Source organism: Ochlerotatus camptorhynchus, unplaced genomic scaffold (genome assembly GCF_037179485.1).
Source record: "Ochlerotatus camptorhynchus isolate MF236.1 unplaced genomic scaffold, CSIRO-AGI_Acam_v1.1 ptg000357l, whole genome shotgun sequence".
Classification (NCBI taxonomy): domain Eukaryota; kingdom Metazoa; phylum Arthropoda; class Insecta; order Diptera; family Culicidae; genus Ochlerotatus; species Ochlerotatus camptorhynchus.
The window spans coordinates 4728556-4747605 of record NW_027040845.1 but is presented as its reverse complement, the minus strand read 5'-3'; the positions used below and the strand labels follow the sequence as shown (position 1 = coordinate 4747605).

Sequence of the window (19050 nt, the reverse complement as noted above, 5' to 3'; positions counted from 1 at the left end):
GGCCAATAGATGCTTTGAAACACAATGTATCGATATACCTCTCAAGGACTTTGTTTACCCCCTGACGACAATATAATAAGGTATTGCCGAAGCCGTTATTTACCCTGCCTCATGTTAGACGAAAATCGTTCATAAGTCGTGCTTATGAAATTCATATGTGTCGCTCATAAGTCAAGCCTTATGAAATTATTTAGTCTTTTTGCCTCAGTGTACGCCCTTACATTTTATTTTATTTTTTAAATAGGCTGTCTAAAATCTCTTGAAAGCTGCCCGCCTGGTTTGAGGATAACCTGCAGCGGCAGAATCCAAAAATCGCATCAAAAAAATAAAAGCCAATACATTATTCAAACATTATGCAAACATAGGTACTCCTCGTTTACTCACCTTTCAACCATAGTGCTTGCAGTTTGGCGTGATTGTGCGGTGCGTACTGGTGGTGCTCCAGTAACCGGTACAGCTCCTTAAAGTTCCCCCGGTGGAACGCCACCACGGCTTTGGCTTTGAGCACGGACTCATTCAGTTGCAGCTTGTCGCACTGGGGCAATGACCACAGAAACCGACCCAACCGTTCGATATTTCCTGCCTGCTGTAGAACCTATTGGGAAAAGTGGAAGGAGAGGTGGAAAAAAAATGTCCAATTAATCAAAACTCATCGAATTGTTGCGTTTTTACAGGGTTCAACCAGGTGCGTTTCTCACGCGTGGATTTCTGCGACCGTGCTGTAAAACCCAGAGGGGTAGGAATGCAATCGAATTGAGGTGACGCATGCATACTCGCGCGCGCGCACGCTCAACCCAATTCAAAACTGTGGGAAAATATATTTCCACGAACAACCGTTTGCATTTTTCCGAAATAGTAACAAAAACATTTTTAAATTGCTTGCGACGACGATGGCGGCGTGACGGCGACAACACCGCGCTTTAACACTTCCTTTGCGATTCATTATGCCGGTCGCCCCGACGGGGATCAAGTTACAGCGCAGAAAAATATGTTTTCAGGTTGATTGATGAAATTGAACACCTTGAATGTTTGAGTATGTTGACATTTTGAGATGGAAATTATGCCACAACATTAAAATTCATTCGCAGCTCATAAACATCCCATCCAAACTCTTACTCACTGCGAATCTTCAGCAAACTAGCTTTGAGAGTTACATTGTATCAGTTTAAATTTAAAACACATAAATCACTCGTCCCGTCATCTTTTGATTCGCGCTCGTTATAATTTCCTTAGCAAAATTTGCAACAACGTATCCAAAAACGTTACCTTTGCTATTTATTGCCACTCACTACATTGGTAGGTACATGCGGTGTACACATGTGTGGTATACTGGGACGACACTGAAATGGCGATGATTTGTCTTGCTCTACGGTTGATCTCTGCTGCAGCATCTAAAGGGGTCATAGTTAAATGACGAACCATTTGTGGACTTACATCGGGAAGCTTCCGAGTAACATAAGCAATACTATAGCTTAAAAGTATCCTATCCAGAATGTTACGTAATTTGTGCATGACCCTCATTGGGAACATGTACGACTGCGAATTAAACGATGTCTCGAAATTAGTCATTTTCAAGTCGAAATGGACTGTTAAAAATAAACATTTAATGCAAGCTGACGATTGAAATGTGATGGCAGATAACTGTATTTTAAGAAACCATTTCTCAATATAATTGTGAACGAGGTATAATAAGTTGCTAGCAGTAAATGTCGTCTAATTCGAGTAGATGTTGTACCAGTGTACTTTATTCTGGAAAAAAAACATATTTGCAAACATGGCTGAGTCCAGTTCAAGTTCAATTCTCAACTGCTTTAAAAAATAGTAAAGTTTTCTAAAGGATTGAGCGTGCAAGAGGTTTTAAGATTGAATGGAAATGTTGACGAATTCTACGTGAGATTTCAAAATTTCACTAAAATTGCTCTAACTTTAACTCAAATTCTGGTCGGTCACACAATACAAAAAGGTGGAAATGAAATTATGGATCGAAATTTGTTATTCCCTCAATTTTGATATTTTAACCGTTAAAACGACCAAAACGACAGCAACCTGAGTAATCATTATCAGCGAAATCACAAGATCAAATTTAGATTTCCATTTGAACTCAGACTTTGCTCGGGTAGCTACTCTGAAGGATCTTTGTAAGGAATTATACTGAGCACTGTAAGTAAGGAATATACTGAGCACTGGGTCGTTTATTCTGTAAACACTTTTGCGTACTTTGTTCACACTAATCACTCACCTGTGCAGGAGCTCTTTAGAACTCTTGTCAATAGATAATCTCTGCTGTCAGACAGGAATTCAACCAATAGCCATAACTAAGGTGAAAGGAAACCTCAAGAGTACTATAAAGAGCAAGACCTGGATACCCCTTTGTGGGTACGAATATAGAAATCAATAGTAATATCTGGGAATGCTCCGTTTAAAGAAATGCCAACTACCCTGAAGAGAGAGGCTCAACAGGCTTAGCGTTTTATTCCTCCAGAAGGGAGAGGGACATGTTTACTAGCGCTTTTGATGCAGGTGGTGATGACTACGAACATTTTCTACCGTGGCTAGCTTTGGTGGATGTTGGTTGTGGACGAACACGGTGCACCGCAGTGGGAGGGCCCTCCAACTACTATCGGCGAGTTCTTGTCCGGTAACTGACCGGACGTCTTGGAAGTTGAACGGTGGTAGTCTCGACGAAGTACTGGATAGCAATCGATGTCCGTCGGTGATTGGTACTAGATTGCGGAACAGAGATCGACGTTAAATAAAGGAATGGAGGAAAACAGCGAAATGCGTATAGTCATCCAGGAACGTCACAAAATACAGGTAACCATCGAATGTAGCCGACGTAGTTTTTCCACAAACAACCGTGTGAACTCTTTCCAGCGGCTTGCTGTTTGTGGGGGTCTTGAACTATTGAATGGAAGTGTAACAAGTTTTGCTTCAGCACAAGTTTCACAGAAAGCTTCCTCCATTTTCAGCTTATCCAATCCATTAACCATCTCCGATCTTTGAAGTTTCAATAGGGTTCGATGACTCAAATTACCGTAGCGCTTGTACCACAAGGCCTGCTGTGTCTGAATTCTCTACTTCCATGGTCATATAGTACAAATTACCATGCTTAATAGCTTCGCCGATGACTTCCCCGTCTTTGGTCAAGATGGCACGATCTTCCTCAAAGATGACCTTAGCTCCAACATTCATCGGTGCCCCCAACGATAGCAAGTTAAATTTTAGATTTGGAACGAACAAAACTTCGCGTACCCGGCCGCTTTGTGTCATATGTTTCCTTTGATGATTCCTTGCTTGACACCTCTCATACTTCCATCGTTCATCGTGATAGGTTCAGCAAGCGTTTCCATTTCACGAAAATGCCTACCTCTTGTCCATGTGGCGGCTGGCACCCGAATCAAGAATCCATTCTACCTTCTTCATTGTGCTTGAACACACCATCGGCACAGATCCTATCAACGCAACTTCACGATGCATTGGCACTTCCGCTGCTTATGCTCGCACTCGAGGCTCTTTAGATCTTGGAAATGCTGACCCATTGTGGCCAAAATCTGTGCAACCGTAGCATTTTCCAGAAAACTTCGATTTATAATCACGGATCAAGGAGTAAGTCACTCAGCACATTGTGCCGAAATTAGATTCGGCACAAATTGGGCACATCCATCGGCACAATCTCGTAGGCATTGGATTGTTCTTCCAATAAAATGGGAGCACTGCTGGACAACTGTCATCGAAGTTGTTCACAACATTACGTGCTGTTTGACTGACTGAGGAACTCAGACCAGCAGTTCACTTATAGATCTAAATACGAAATGTAGGTTCTAGAGTGGGCTCTAAAGAAAGAGGCAGTTAATTAGACCCCCTTAAGTCAAATAATGCTGCAACTCACACAAAACCAACTACAGTACTGGACAAAATAAATCATACACCCATATAATTTTTCTTTGGAGCTCGATATATCAGGTAGATTCAAACATACAATAATGGTTTGTTCTGCAATACTTCTGTATGTTTTTCGCTAAAACTGTGCAGGTATAGAATATTCAATATATTGTTTAACTTTCTCAATCATCATTTAAAAGTTGTAAAAGAAGAATTTCTAGTTGGACAAAATAAATCATACGCCTGATTTCTTATTGAAAATTCTTGTTTAATTCAACTTTCAACTTACATTTTAACACTCTCAGTATTTGGTATGACCACTAGACTGATGCAAAATTTGACTTTTTCGCTCCACAGTGCTTAAATGGTTTCCAATTGGGTCCTGATTAGCCTCCAAAAGTTACAACTCATTTGGTTAGAAACAGACTTCGCACAAACCATTTGAAGTTTACATGTAAATTACTATAGGAAACCTCAACTTTTTGATCATTGCCTTCAAGTCTTTTTCCATATTGAGCTGCGAAACAGTTCGATAGCCATTCTTATAGAAAATTTTCTCAGCTACAACTTTGCTGTAGATCATTTCTATGTAAAACGAGACAGGAAAAAGTTATTAATTATTTAAGAGATTGATAAACTTATGACATGATCAAGCAGCTGCTCTGTAGGCAACACTGTATTTTGCAGTGTGACATAGTAGCCATGATTTTTGTGTCCTATTCAACGCCCCAGAAACACCAATGTTGCCTGCTGAGCAGTTGATTGAGCATGATCATAAGACATCAGCGCATTAAACCATTGATAACTTTGGTTCCTTGCATTTAATCAAAAAATGGTCTTCAGCAAAGTTGTAGCTGGAAAAATTTCCTGCAAGTTCAGTTGAAAGTTTTTGAAGCAACCCGATATGGTGAATTATTAGATAGACATGAAAAAAAATCTTGGTTTTCCCATAGTAATTCCCATACAAACTTCAAATGGTTTGTGCCATCTCAGTTTCTCACCAAATGGGTTCAAATTTTGAGAGGTTAGTCAAGATCAGATTTGGATTGGTTTAAGTATTGTGGAGCGAAATTTTTTTAATTTTGCATCACTCTAATGACCACCCTTTGCTTTCAACACTGCTTCCAACCGTCTTGGCATAGTTTTGACGAGGTTTTGTGGATATCCTGAATCGATATTCTCTCACGTGCTTCAAAATAAACGTTTTTGTTGGAAACCGATGCTGTATCCACTTTGTTGTCCAAATAAGACCACAAATTCTCAATTGGGTTGAGATCGAGAGATTGGGGAGGCCATTCCAGCTTTTTAATCCGATTTGATTTGAAAAATGCCGTTGTTTTCTTCACTGTGTGCATTGGGTCATTATCTTGTTGGAAAATGTAATTGGATTCCAGGCCTGTTTTCAGTAGCGAAACTTCCAGGTTTTCACTTAACAAGTCAATGTACACATCTGCAGTCATTATTCCCTTTATATGAGCCAAGCTTCCAACACCAGACCACGCAAATGATATTTCCGCCTCCGTGTTTAACCGTCTTTTGAATGTATGGTTCCTTAAGAGCATCACCGGAACCTCGCCAAACCCTTGATGGCATTTTCTGTCCAAATAACTCAAATTTGCTCTCATCCGTCCACAGAACTCGTTTCCAGAAGTCCACAGTCATTCCGGCGTACTTTTTAGCAAATTCCAGTCACTTCTGTTGGTTCCGCTTGTTGATAAAAGGACGCTTCGATGCCAAACAGCTTTTCAAACCGCTCTCATTAAGTCGCCGGCGAACAGTACGTCGACTTACATTGAGATCCATCGATTCCACAATATGCCTCGACGAATACTTCGGATTCTGCTTAGCCATTCGAACAATTCTGATGTCATCAAGATTACTTGTCGCACGATGACGTCCTTGTCCGGATAAATTCCTCACAATTCCTCGTGTTTCGTACTTTTCTTATGCAGTGTTTGGAAATCTGTCAACATGCCATTGAACTACCGTGTGTCAGGTTCGTAACTGGTCATGAATAGATATTCACAAATGAGTGAAGTGTCAGACACCTTTGCCGAATAAGAGTATTCAGTTTTGTAGCACCAAATGAATGAACAAAACGAAGAACGATGGTTGCACAAAAAAAACACGATCTCAACAGTTCACCGAATAACGCGTTCAATGATTGTATACAACTTTGAACTGCACATATCTTCTCTTTGTGTCTACCGCACAACATTGCCGTACAGATCCATGCAAAGCAGTGGATGATACATAAGGAATCGCAAACGTCATCTTTCTGCCGCACCAACTCTGGCAGTAGCACAGCGCAGCTAGGTACATAATAAACATTCCTTCGTCCTGCGGTACCTTATGAGCGAATAAGGGTAGAAATAATCGAAGAAATGGAACGCGGATAAGTTAGTTAGTTTTGATTTATTATGAACACGGATCAATGTCATGGTCGGTTTAAAATGAATGAAACTAAATTTATATACAGTCAAGAAAACTCTGATATTAAAGTTATATGAATAGATAACTTACTGGTATCTTCGGGGAAATTGTTAACTGTCCTTCTTTTGGTACAATGTGTCATCCAGCGGGGACACCGTAACATCCGTAAAAGTGGTAAATTCATGAAATTGGAGTTAGAGCTGCGCAGTTATTAGCGGAAGCACTTATTGGTGAGTTTTAAGAAAAAATATGGGGTTTTGGTCCAAATATGTACCTTGAAGGGCTAAGGCTGGTCCATTAAAAGATCCGGAACATGCGTAAAAGTGGTCAATTCATCAAACTGTTTCTAGAGCTCCATTATTTTTCTTTGCGAACACTCTTGTTGAGGTGTTTATCGAATTAATTTCATATTGTGGCCAGAATATTGATGATCACAGACTGGTCCTCCGGAAGATCCGGATTATCCATAAAAGGGTCAATCAAGCTTGCTACAACGTATGAAAAATCCGTGAATGGATGTCTTCGGGAAAGTTTTCATATATTTTTTGGACAACTTTGCAGTGACCTTGGTCATCAGAACAACTTTGCAGTGAACAGTTATTTCTCAGAATGCCAAAATCTTGAGATATGATACATGCACAAGCTCTTACGTACACTAGCGCAGTGTACGTAAGAGCTTGTGCATGTATCATACACACTTACACACTAAGATGTTGTTTCCGTGTTCGGAACAGCTGAACGTTCTGTAAAACTTTGACCTTTATTTTAAAGGCTATTGAATTTGAAAATAATATCAAAACATTTTCAACCTTGTTTAAATTATCAAATCTTGTCATTTCAGTGGAGATTTAGTTTCAAAGTAGCTGACAAGCAATTGAATTGAATTGCATAAATTTTACCGAAAAGTTCAGCTGTTCAGATTTCAGTAAAAATTACCGAAGTCGGCGATAATTTCTAAGAGCGTATTGTCCATCATTTGAAAGGACTTGGTTAGTTTAGCAACTATGTATGTAGAAGACCGTATATTCCAAGTAAGTCAGGATCTTGTGATAAAGCACATATGCAATCCCAAGCAACATTTTAAGGTTTATAAAATACTACAAAGCTACTATCAAACAAAATTCATAAAACCCTGGTCAAGAATGCTTTGTAATTGATGCATCCACCAAAACCTCATTGATGCTAGAATCTGTCTAGTTGGCCCACTCTGGAGAAGGTTCTGAAGGGTATATTATCGAAGCTCTTCAAGATTGATTTACTGCAAAATGGTTGTACGATAAACGCATTGAGATCCATTTCAAAATCGTATTTAAGCTACAATAAAAGCTATTTGGCAACAATTAAAACCATTATCCGAGCCATTTACCCTAGCTGCTTGCTAAGTTCACTAGAAAAACAACAACCAAGATAAAAACGTGCTGGTTCTAAAGTGCTAAAGAACTAAATTTTACTGAAATCGACTTCCCTACGGTCGTTAGCATCGCTTCAATTTTTCCTCCAACTTCGTTTATCCTTCGAGATATCCTTGTAATAAATTTGGTTTTTATTCACTATGAGGATCCATCCTTAAAGTTCAATTTGTAAACAGAGGTGATTTTATGATACACTTTTAAAAGCCAAAAAGGCAACAATATATGCCTTTTACCTTTTAAACGTAATGGTTTTATGATTGTTTTGATAATGATAGAACAGGTTTATATAGTATTTTATCAAGACATTAATAAAAAAATGCTAATGAAGTTTATGATTGATTTATAGAACAGTTCTATGGTGGGATTGAGAACTACTTTAAATTTAATTTTAAAACAAGACAGTTTTTGACTTCTCGCCAGACAGGAAAAGGTTTTTAAAACAGCGAAAAGGTGAACTACTAAGCTGGAACGTTTTACACTGTGAAATTCTGTATTTAAACTAAATGGATTGTTCGTTGCCTTTATAAAACCATCATAAATCATAGTAGATGCCAAATGATTGCAGAATTGTTACTTGAGATAGAGCCGCGTAACAAGAGCATTCGCAACTAACCTTTTCTTCATGTAGAAGGCCTTGTCCACCGGGGAAAAAAACATTGTTGAGGACTGTATTTTCCATGAATGTCAGGTTCATGAGATATAAATAGCACATAAAAATCTCATATATACACTTACGCCACCTAGTGTATGAACTCTGAACTTATATGTCCACCATCCGAAAGATCTTAGTCACCTGAAAATGTTTGCCGAACACAGTAACTTACTATATCGCTGGGATCACGGGGTATTCCATTTTTGAACCAATTAAATCAAATCCCACATGATACGTATATTAAATTTACGGGATTCACTCGTGTAATCGGAAAAAAAAACTCTAGTACTGCGGACACGAGACGAGGCGCCCACATGGTTATACTTCTTAAGAATATATACGCAAAATTAGGAACCTGGCAATACAAAATCTCCCCTAATAACCCACGTAATTCGATGTGAAGAGTTAATGTTCACTTTATGCAACAGCTTTTGACCATTCATATTCAGTGTCATTACATGTTGCTGAATATGAACCATTCGCCAGTGTTATACTGCGATACGCAGATGTATCATGAACAGAAACTAACGCACACAATCCATGCCGAATGGTACACACGAATATAAAGATTCTTTCGATGATACCGTCAGTAGTAAATTGTTTGTGTTAACGTATTTGATCATCGATGCAGCAAGATTTATTTTTCTCTGTTTCTTTATGTGCCATGATTCGTTGTCCCGCCGATACAATGAAATCAGTTTAGTTTACTGACACATGGGGGTTCAACGGTTGCGGAAATACACGTGAATTATTCAGTGAACAGTGAAAACTTCAAACACTAGTTATATGTGCTGAACAGATCCAACTGAGATAGAGTACTTTTCGGCAATTTTCCGAAAAGAAATTCCTTTTTCACGATCACGAATCACCAAATTTCTAACATCGAGCGAAATCTGCTTTCCCGACAATTTTCACTTTTCAAATGACGCAAACAAAACACAATTGTGCGCATCGCACGCTTACCGGAACAAGAACTGTCAGATATTACGCCTTGATGCCAAATCTTCAGATTTTGTTTTTATTCGATGGCTAAAAAATAAAATCTTAGGAGTGTATGATTTATTTTGTCCAAGCACAAAAGTGAGCATATATTTATTTAAATTTGCAACAAAAATAGCAGAATATTATAACAATTTAACACCCAAGACTGGTGTGTGGAGTGACCTACCCCTTGTCACGGATACGTTTCTTTTGCATCCCGGTTTTAGCTGCCAGTTCTGTCCCATCGGATCGATTTGTTACGCCACCGCTTGTATCTCGACCATTCAGCTTTTGTTGTTCAGTCAACAGACTGCTCTTCACTGTTCCTAAGGTGAGTTGTTTTTCTTCGAAGTGGGGCTGTGCCATTTCGCCGAAGGACATTTCGCCGAACTTTAATCATGAATCAAACTGAAATAACTTGTCATGTTCAAAAGAAGGAAGCATTTCTATATTTCAAAAATATATATTAGGGGAAATGGATGTAATGTCGGCCTAAATTCCCCTAGTTTGGACCCATACATAAATTCAACAATCGACTAAATTTTCAATAGCGACCAACACCTACACCTCTACACATTCTATTATTTAGTTCGCACTTTTATGAAAGATATTTCTTAAGGCAGGTATTAATGTGTATTGATTTATCAGCATTAGTAGTAGTAATGCAGCTGTTTGAAGAATTAAACCCAGTCCTTCTGCGTGAGAGTCTCAGCACGAACCACTACGTCATCTGAAATATATTAAGGTGATACGATACGTCACGCTTTTTTTGCTTTTTTTTTTTTCTCCTTTCTATGTGTCAGTGAATTGATTATCATTGATGCTGTAGTAGTGTGAGTGTACATCATGCACTACCGCAACTACCGTAAACATAGCTGCTAGAATTCGTTATTATTAGGTCGAATGTGTAACAGAAACTATCACTACATTTCCATTCAATTTGCCAATATTATCGACCTACCACCTCCCAGGACACCCCTTCCTATACAGAAAACAATTTTGCGCCTAGCCACCAAGACCAACATGTCAAGTCATCATAGAAGTTAATTGATTCAACATCACACTTTGGTTACATACGACCTGTCCAAAAGTGATTCCAGAGCTCAAAACTCCAGGTACACGGTAAGACAAAAGATCCCAAAATGACTCAATTTCACAAATCTCGGCACTATATTGCAGGAAGCCAAAAGCGAGGCCAAAAGTAGGTAATGTGGGTCGAAGAGTTTTCATTTGATTGTTTTCAATTAGTATGGAACTGACAATTCGTTTCTACCCACTCAAAGTCAAAAGTAGGTAAAAATGAACTGGCCGCTGGATATTTTTTCTTATAGTGTATGTTTTTGTTTTTGAATCATCCGTTGCCGCCTTTTGCATATCAGCTGATGGCTTCGAGCAGTGCAACCAGAACGACACATATGTTTTCTATAGAAGATTTCTAGGATCATTGACTATCATTTTTTTGCCTTGAGAAACAAAATAAGAAATTGTTTTGAACATTTTTTAGTGATGGTTTCTAAATTGCACACAGTTTAAGTACCTTAAAAAGCAATAAAAACATTGTTTTTACACACTTTGTTTCAATTAAATCGACAACACTGGATACGATGATAGATGATTCTTACACACACCTCCGTAATGCGGTGTGTAGAAAAAAGGTAATCAAAACAGTTTCAACATGCAAAATTATTCGCGGCTCGCGTTTTTAACGATGCAAATGATATTATTTAAGTGAATATCGTCTTTAAAAGTGAATTAACTTGAAAGTACTTGTAGAAGCACGTGTCGTAATTGTTTTTAGTGTGGTTCTGAGAAGTGAAAGCTAGTGAAAACAGTTGTTGAAATTTCATGCCCTGAGCAGAGCAAAATCCGCTGATCGTACTTTTTAATGTAAATATTACCAATGAGTGAATTAATTGGCAATATTTGGGTGGCAAAGTATTGAAATATGTATCCAGATCTTATTCATATAATTCAGGCCCATTTTTTAAGGTATGTAATTAGTAATTTACTGTTTTGTAGGAAGATGTCTTTCGTACGCATACCATAATACGTTTATTTAATGATTTTAGGGACAGCCATTGTTGCATGACGTGCCGTATCACCTTAAAGTGAGCTGTTGTCCCGCCTATTGTTGGAGTTTTCTGAGCCAGCTGACTGACTTGAATACGCAACACAACACCTTGATGAATTTAAATTGGTGTTTGCCCGCATGGTATTCCATGACACTTGTGGCGCAGTGGTTAGCAAACGTAGATCACATGCCGAATACACGGGTTCGAATCCAGGAAATTACTTTTTTTTATGGAATGTTGCATAAATATTAGAATTATGATTTATTCGGGCCACTGATTATTTCATATTTACGTACATTAAATTTTGTTACAAAAAAAGATTTGTGCGGATTGCTTCATGTGGCTTGAAAGTTCTGTCGGAACTTTATTAGAACTTTATGGAACTTGAAAGTTCTGTCGGAACTTTATTTGAACTTTATGGAACTTGAAAGTTCTGTCGGAACTTTATTTGAACTTTATGGAACTTGAAAGTTCTGTCAGAACTTTATTCGAGCTTTATGGAACTTGAATGTTCTATCGGAACTTTATTTGAACTTTATGGAACTTGAAAGTGTTGAATGCGGAGCTTTTGGTTACTTGGGATGTGTGCATCATACTAAATAGAATTTTACAATAGTTTTTCGAACTGTGTACCTAATGATTCAATTTTTTAGAAGGTAAGATTCAAGAAATTTCTAATTTAGGTGACACTTTTCAAAGCAGATTCAAAACTCTGAGTCTGAACTTTTTTGAGGTGAGTTCAAACTTTCGAATAAGTTATCAACATTTTTCTAACTGAGCCTAAGAATTTCTGTTATGTTATTCAATCCTTTTTAAAGTCGTCAAAGCTTTCCTGAAGTGATCCAACATATCTCAAACCCGAACTTTAAAGAATTGGTTTTGCATTTTCTGGAGTGAGGCCACATTAGCTGATTTAATCCCTTTCCTAAACCAATCCAAGGTTGTCAACATTGATTCAAGTTTTTCGAACTGAATCCAAACTCTTCAGAACGGGTTTGACATTTTCCTAACCGAGCCCCAGATTTTTGTTAACTGCTTTGGCATTTGGCAAGGACACAATCTTTTTTAGGTCATCTAGCTTTCCAATAAGTTTAGAAAGTTTTCCGAAGTGAACCGACACTTTTTTGAGCTTAAATTTTCCAAACGGAGTCCAACCTTTTCTGAAGTGGGCCAATACCTTTCTTAGGGAGTCCAAACTTTTCTGTTAAGTGATTGAATTATATTTATAGTTGAAATAAGCTTTCCTGAAGTGATTTAATTAATTTGGGTTTCTTGATCAGCCAAGTTGGATTTTGGCTCCGTCCTTTGAAAACCAAACTTGGATTTTATAGAATAGACCTTTGTGTTAAAGTTAATACGTGATGGTAGATTTTTTTGAAGCCAAATTGGATTTCGGTTCTATCGTTTGGAGCTTGTACTTGGAAAGAATGGAAATTGCTGAATCCATACGTGAAGGACAAAACTGGTTATTCAAAAAAGTAGGTATTCTCTTGTATTGACTTGTATTATATAGAATAGAATTTGCTGAATCCATACGTGAGGGTTCAATTTCTCAATTTTTGAGAAAACCGAGTTTAAATTCACGTTTAAGTACGTATTTTCATAGAAACTTTGATTTTCTGTTCTGCCAAGTTGAATCCAAACGTGATGGTACATTTTTTGAAGAATGCACAATTTATTAGAAAACTGGGTTTAAATTCTTAAAAGTATGTATTTTCATAGAAATTTGGTTCTGCATAATTGCATTTCGGCTCATATCTTTGAAAAATAAGCTTGTTTTTCGTTGAATGGACCTTGCTGACTCCATACGTGAACCGGGTTAACCGGGCGAACTGAATTTCGGCTCCTATCTTTGAAAAAAATGAATGAACCTTGCTGAATCCATGCTTGAAGGTTGAACCGGGTTTGTAAATCGAAAAGTATTTTTTCAGAAATTTGGGTTTCCTTTTATGCTAAGTTGTTTTTTAATAACCTCTTTTGAAAGTTATGCTTGGATGTTATAGAATAGATCTTACTGAATTCATACTCGATGATTATGTCTTTATGTGGAGGCGAACCAGCCCAAGGCTGAAAGCCTCATTAATAAAGTTAAATAATAATAATATGTCTTTATGTACACACAAACCTGGTTTAAATTGACAACAGTACGTATTTTTGTTAAAATTTGGTTTTAATTTTCAGCCAAGATGGATTTTAGCTCCTTCCTTTGAATATTATTGGATTTTGTTGAATAAGGCTTGTACTCGAAAAAATGCACCATTTTTATCCGTGTATATAATTGATGAAAATAATATGGGTATAACTAGTTTGGAGTGAATTGTTTACATGTGCAAAATTTCATAACAATCGGTTCAGTGGTTATTGAGATGTCATCGAAACAAGAAGAAAATCGCCGGAGAATTTTGCGCGCCGTTATGGAAAATCCGACTGCGACCATGAGATGGATCGGAAGACAACTGGGAATCAGCCATACAACTGTGTCTCGGGTGGTAAAATCGTTTAAGACGACCGAGCGGCGGGCTGGAAGTGGAAGAAAATCGAAGACAGCTGACCCTGTGAAGGCCCGGAAAGTGTTGGATTATTTCAAGCGTAATCCGAACCTTTCGATTCGTGACGTGACTCTGAAGGCAAAGTGTTCCGCCTGGTTCGTTCAGCAAACCATGAAACGAGCTTCGTGTATTCAAGGTCCGGAAGGCACCGAACCGGCGTGATCAACAAAACACGGCGGCCAAATCCCGCGCAAGGAAGCTGTATCGAGAGTGGTTAACGAAACCGATGTGTGTGGTTATTGATGACGAAACCTACATCAAGGCAGACGCAAAGCAGATACCGGGGCTGGAGTTCTACGTTACCAAATCACGGTTCGATGTTCCGGAAGACATAGGGAAGAAGAAAGTGGACAAATTCGTTAAAAAATACTTGCTCTGGCAGGCCATATGCCAATGCGGTAAACTGAGTAAACCGTACATCACAATGGGTACCATCAACAGCGAAATTTACCGCACCGAGTGCCTCCAGAAGCGTCTGTTGCCCTTCCTGCGGTCCCACGGAGGCGAGACATTATTTTGGCCGGACCTGGCATCATGAGACAATAACGTTGTTTTTGTATCAAAAACCGCCAACCCCCCAAATTCACCAGAGACTCGTCCGGTGGAATGATGTTGGGCCATAATGAAAGCCAAATTTCGAAAATCGTCCAAGGTGTTTAAGAACGAGCTGGAGTTGAAGAAAGAATGAATGAAAGTGACCAAAAAGGTCGGCTCCACCATTGCACAAAATGTAATGAGGGGTCTTAAAGGAAAGGTGCGGGCTTTCAGCGATGGAAAGGAAATTGAATAAAGTAATTATGCCAAAACATAATCCATATGTATTAGTTCAGGCTGAAAGTTTCAAGAAAATCCGACTTAAAATAAATTTTTGGCGAACACTTTTGTCTGGTGCATTTTTTTCGAGTACAGGCCTTATATACAAATTGCCCCGTAACGTGGGTAGATCACCTTTTCGTGGTACGTTACGGGATGTAAGATCAACCACCGATTCCTATAGTTCTGATTGCTTCGTACTAGGGGAACAGGATTTTTCAGTAATCCAAGGAACACATCTTAGTCCTTGTTACTTTTTATGCCTTGTTGATAGTGACAAGACTCGGCTTTGTCTACCGAGGATGATCTTGAAACAAGGAAAAAAATTAGTTAGTTGTCTTCATCTATGTGATTCCTAATCTTCTATTCGTTGTTCCCTAGCTTGAAGTGGTTAAGACTAGGGTTATGATGCATGGTTATAATCGGTGTCATACCTTAATTTTGTTGCTAAGGAATTCAATTTTGACTGACAAAGGGGCGCGCCTTTGGAGGGTGTTTCAACACTCCCAAAGGTATAAATAGCGGGACCTTTCAATTAGAGTCGGATCCTTGCGATAAATGCACGAGAGGCAACTGTAAAAAAATCAATAGTGATGGAGTTATACGATATGCACTAAACTAAGGACACGGGATATACTAAAATAGATCAAATTACTGGTCGCAGTAGTGTTAGGTCCCGAACAGAGGGAAAAAATATACAAATTGCTTATTAAAGCATGTTCTGAAATGTTACATTTCTGCACAAATCTAGTCTTGATGTCGGTAATTTTAAAATCTATTCTTGGGATGTCCGCTTCCTGGTGAAGCTCTGTTTTGTGCTACCTGGACTTTGTTCCTGTGAGTCAGTGCCCATGTCCCACACCGGAGCAGCGTAGAAAATTGCAGGTGCAATGATTTGTTTGTAGACGGCCAGTTTGTTCACCATAGATAGACAATATCTGTGACAAATGAGTGAATACAGAACCTAACTAACCCATCCAAAAAATTGTAAATCTCCACTAACCTCGAGACGACCGCGAGTAATCGGTTCAATTCCTTTAACTCTAGATTTAAGACATTAATCATGTATAATGCAAATGATAACTCGGCTCTGTAAAGTTTATTCGATTGAGCCTGTACAAATAAATTAATATAAAAAAAAGACACCTAACTAAGCTTAAACACTTAACTAACGTCTTTTCTATGTGCGAGCGGAATAGAAGCTTTTCATCAAACAACATCCCGAGATAAATTACTTCTGTAGACCACTCGACTCTTGAGCCGTCAATGACTACTGTGCAGGAGGGAGCTGGTTTTAGATTGGGGGATTGCCTGTGCAGGAACATAATTGCCTGAGTTTTGGCGGCATTGATTTTGATTTTCCACGTTTTCGCGTAGTCAGCAAAGGTGTCAAGGCATCGTTGAAAATTGTTGGTGATTTCGCGAGGCAATCTGTCTTTGACGGAAATTGCAGGATCATCTGCGAACAGGAAGAACACGCACCCGTTACCAAGATCGGGTATATCGGAAGTGTATAAGCTGCAAAGCAAGGGCCCCAACAGACTTATGGGACGCCTGCTGGGATGGAGAAAGTGTCGGAAAGACAACCATTTAACGATACCTTGAATGACCTTTGCTCAAGGTAGTTACGGGTGATTTTTATCAGATGTAAAGGAAAGTTGAAGTTGCAAATCTTGAGTTTAAGTCCGTCGTGCCATACATTGTCAAACGCCTTTTCGACATCTAAAAAGGCCATGGCTGTGGACTTGGAAACAACCTTGTTACTTCGTTGTGGAATGCCCCTTTCTGAAACCAAACTGTTCCGGTAGGAGAATATTGCTTTCCTCGACAGTCTTAAGCAAACGGTTGAGGATGAGTTAAGAAAGTAGCAATTGGGAACTGAATTTATATAGAGTGTAAAAGTTTATCAACTGCTAATACTTTGATTTGCACTTTCATCAGGATAACATTAATTTGACCGAGTGGTTGATTAGGCAGAGTTTTGGAAAATTAATACATATTTGATTTAAGAAATTGTTTTAAGAATGACTTGGAATAATATGGCTTGGCTTCCAAGAAGTTTCTCACTATCTATTGGCAAAAATATGTAGTTCGCAACTCATCCGCATAGATGGCTCCAAAATCTAACTTTTTGCTCTGACATTGTGGAAACTTGATGTCTTTAAAAACGTTGTTATTAATTAAGAAAAACTTGAATATTTTTCATATGAATGGACGGCAATATTTATATTCGTTTCTTAATACCAGGAGAGTAAAATATTGGATCGATTTGACAGCTCGAAAATGTTTTGATTTGAGATCCATGTTTTACTTTTTCTTTACATTGGTACTGTTATTTTTAATAATTAATTCGAATAGAAAAAAAATCGACAAACATTATTATTCTGAAGAACTTTATTTGTAAACAGTATCCCCCGCTCCAACCCCGTTAAAAAGTATAAATACGCATTTGAATACATTGTGCAGTTAATTTTCAAATTTATGCATGCTGTCCGCTTGTTTTGATTTTTTAGTATGGGTTTGACAACCAGATTAGCGATTCAATCCCCGATAATCCGACCATGATGAACGGGGGATACTGTATCGATATAATACTTGAAAATCGGTATATATGACAACAATGCTTTCAGCTGACATGGAGGGTGGCCATGATTATTTTATATTTTGATAATATTTCCTATTTATCTTCAGAGAAGATTTTATATGAAAATCTTCATTATGAAAAAAGCTGTCTAATATAAGTACTTATGTCCTCACTTAAACCAAAACTGGTACACTTGCCCTACTATGATGTTCTATCAGTGGTCACAATTCCTTTTTTTACGTAAGAAAAAACATAACAAACATCAGTGGATCAACAGATGTCCCGACTCACAGCATATTTTCCCATTTGTATCGTTTGGTTCAGAAAGTCTGGAAATGTTCTCAACGACACTGTATCGATGGGTACTACTAGTGCATAACTCATTCATACCGGAAAACGGAAAACAACCGGTCGGTCGGACGGTCGGTCGGTCCGTCCCGGTGGAATTCGTCCAACAGCCAATGCGTGATGTTAAACATTCCACACCGGAACATCGCGCACTGCATCGTCGGCGGAAGATGTTTTGAATAATTTCACTATGCTACAAAATAATCCCGAAAACTATTTTTATCGCATTTTTCCACAAATGACTTTCGTCGACACATGTGTTTTCCCGCGCGGCATGGAAATCCATCTTGTTTCGAACACTGATGCTGAGTATTAATGGAATAGTCCACGAGTGTCGTCGTCATCAGGCTTGTCTGATGGATTTTCCGAGCATGCTTGCGGCTTTCGTTGAACGTGACGAGGATGAGAGTTTGATTGAGTGCTGCAAAATTGTTATGTGCGTGTATGGGGAGGTAATTTGATCCTTTCTACCATTTGGCGATCGTCGACCTAGTTGAGTATGTACATAGGTACTGCGTGTTTATCCAACGGTCTTCTTCGTTGCTTAGGAAAGGGCGCGGCGGCGGCGGCACCGCAATGATGTTTGATGGGTAACGGTTCAGCCGAGTGTGTCCGGTCTGGCCAAAGAAGGGAAGGAGAGTGAAGCTAAACAAATGCATCCAGAGCTGCTGCACCACCACCGACGAGCTGGCTGTGCCCAAGACGAAGTGTATGGTAAAGAAAGGTTTCCAATTTTCAAGTGCCACCAGCTTAACTCTTTTCTTTTTATTCAACGTAGGGAAAGGATTGTTCTTTTCCTTTTGAGTCTTCAACTTTCAAAGGGTTGGATTTTTTATTCTTAAAGGCATTCTTTTACTTCCATCAGAACTCTATTCTTCATTCATTACCCGGATTCTTATGGTTCTTTTGATAGTTTTACGATCCCGAAGCTGCTGGTGAATTGACTAGGGTGGCGCTAAAACTATTTTTTTTTTATTTAAATGGAATGCCTTTCTTTTGCGGGAGGTTCCGAATTTTATCTCGACTAACGTCCAGTGATTTTTTTTTTCGACCAAATGCTTACGACAGTTTTAACTTGTGAGTGGTGATTTGTTGTCCTTTGTCTTCTTAAAGGTCTTGCTGCGATATCCACACCACCTGGTGAGACTGGGAACGGTGATGTACGGACATTATTACGATAGAAACAAACATTCCTGTGGTTTTCGTTCACACACATAAGTATGGAAATTTATTGCTTTTGGTATGCTTTATGAATGAAATGTATTTCGATGCTGATCAGGCAGCCATGGCCCATCTGGTTCCATCACTATAGCATAAGTGATTA

The 19050-nt window shown here is 38.7% G+C and overlaps 1 protein-coding gene across 1 annotated transcript in view; it reads right to left on the bottom strand.

The window, feature by feature from the left end:
• so (sine oculis) overlaps positions 1-19050 on the bottom strand; it is a 98693-nt gene that overhangs the window by 58512 nt on the left and 21131 nt on the right. Inside the window, exon 2 of the mRNA XM_065231557.1 lies at positions 385-595. Within this exon, the coding sequence (XP_065087629.1) occupies positions 385-595 (211 nt within the window). The remainder of the gene's footprint in view (positions 1-384; positions 596-19050) is intronic.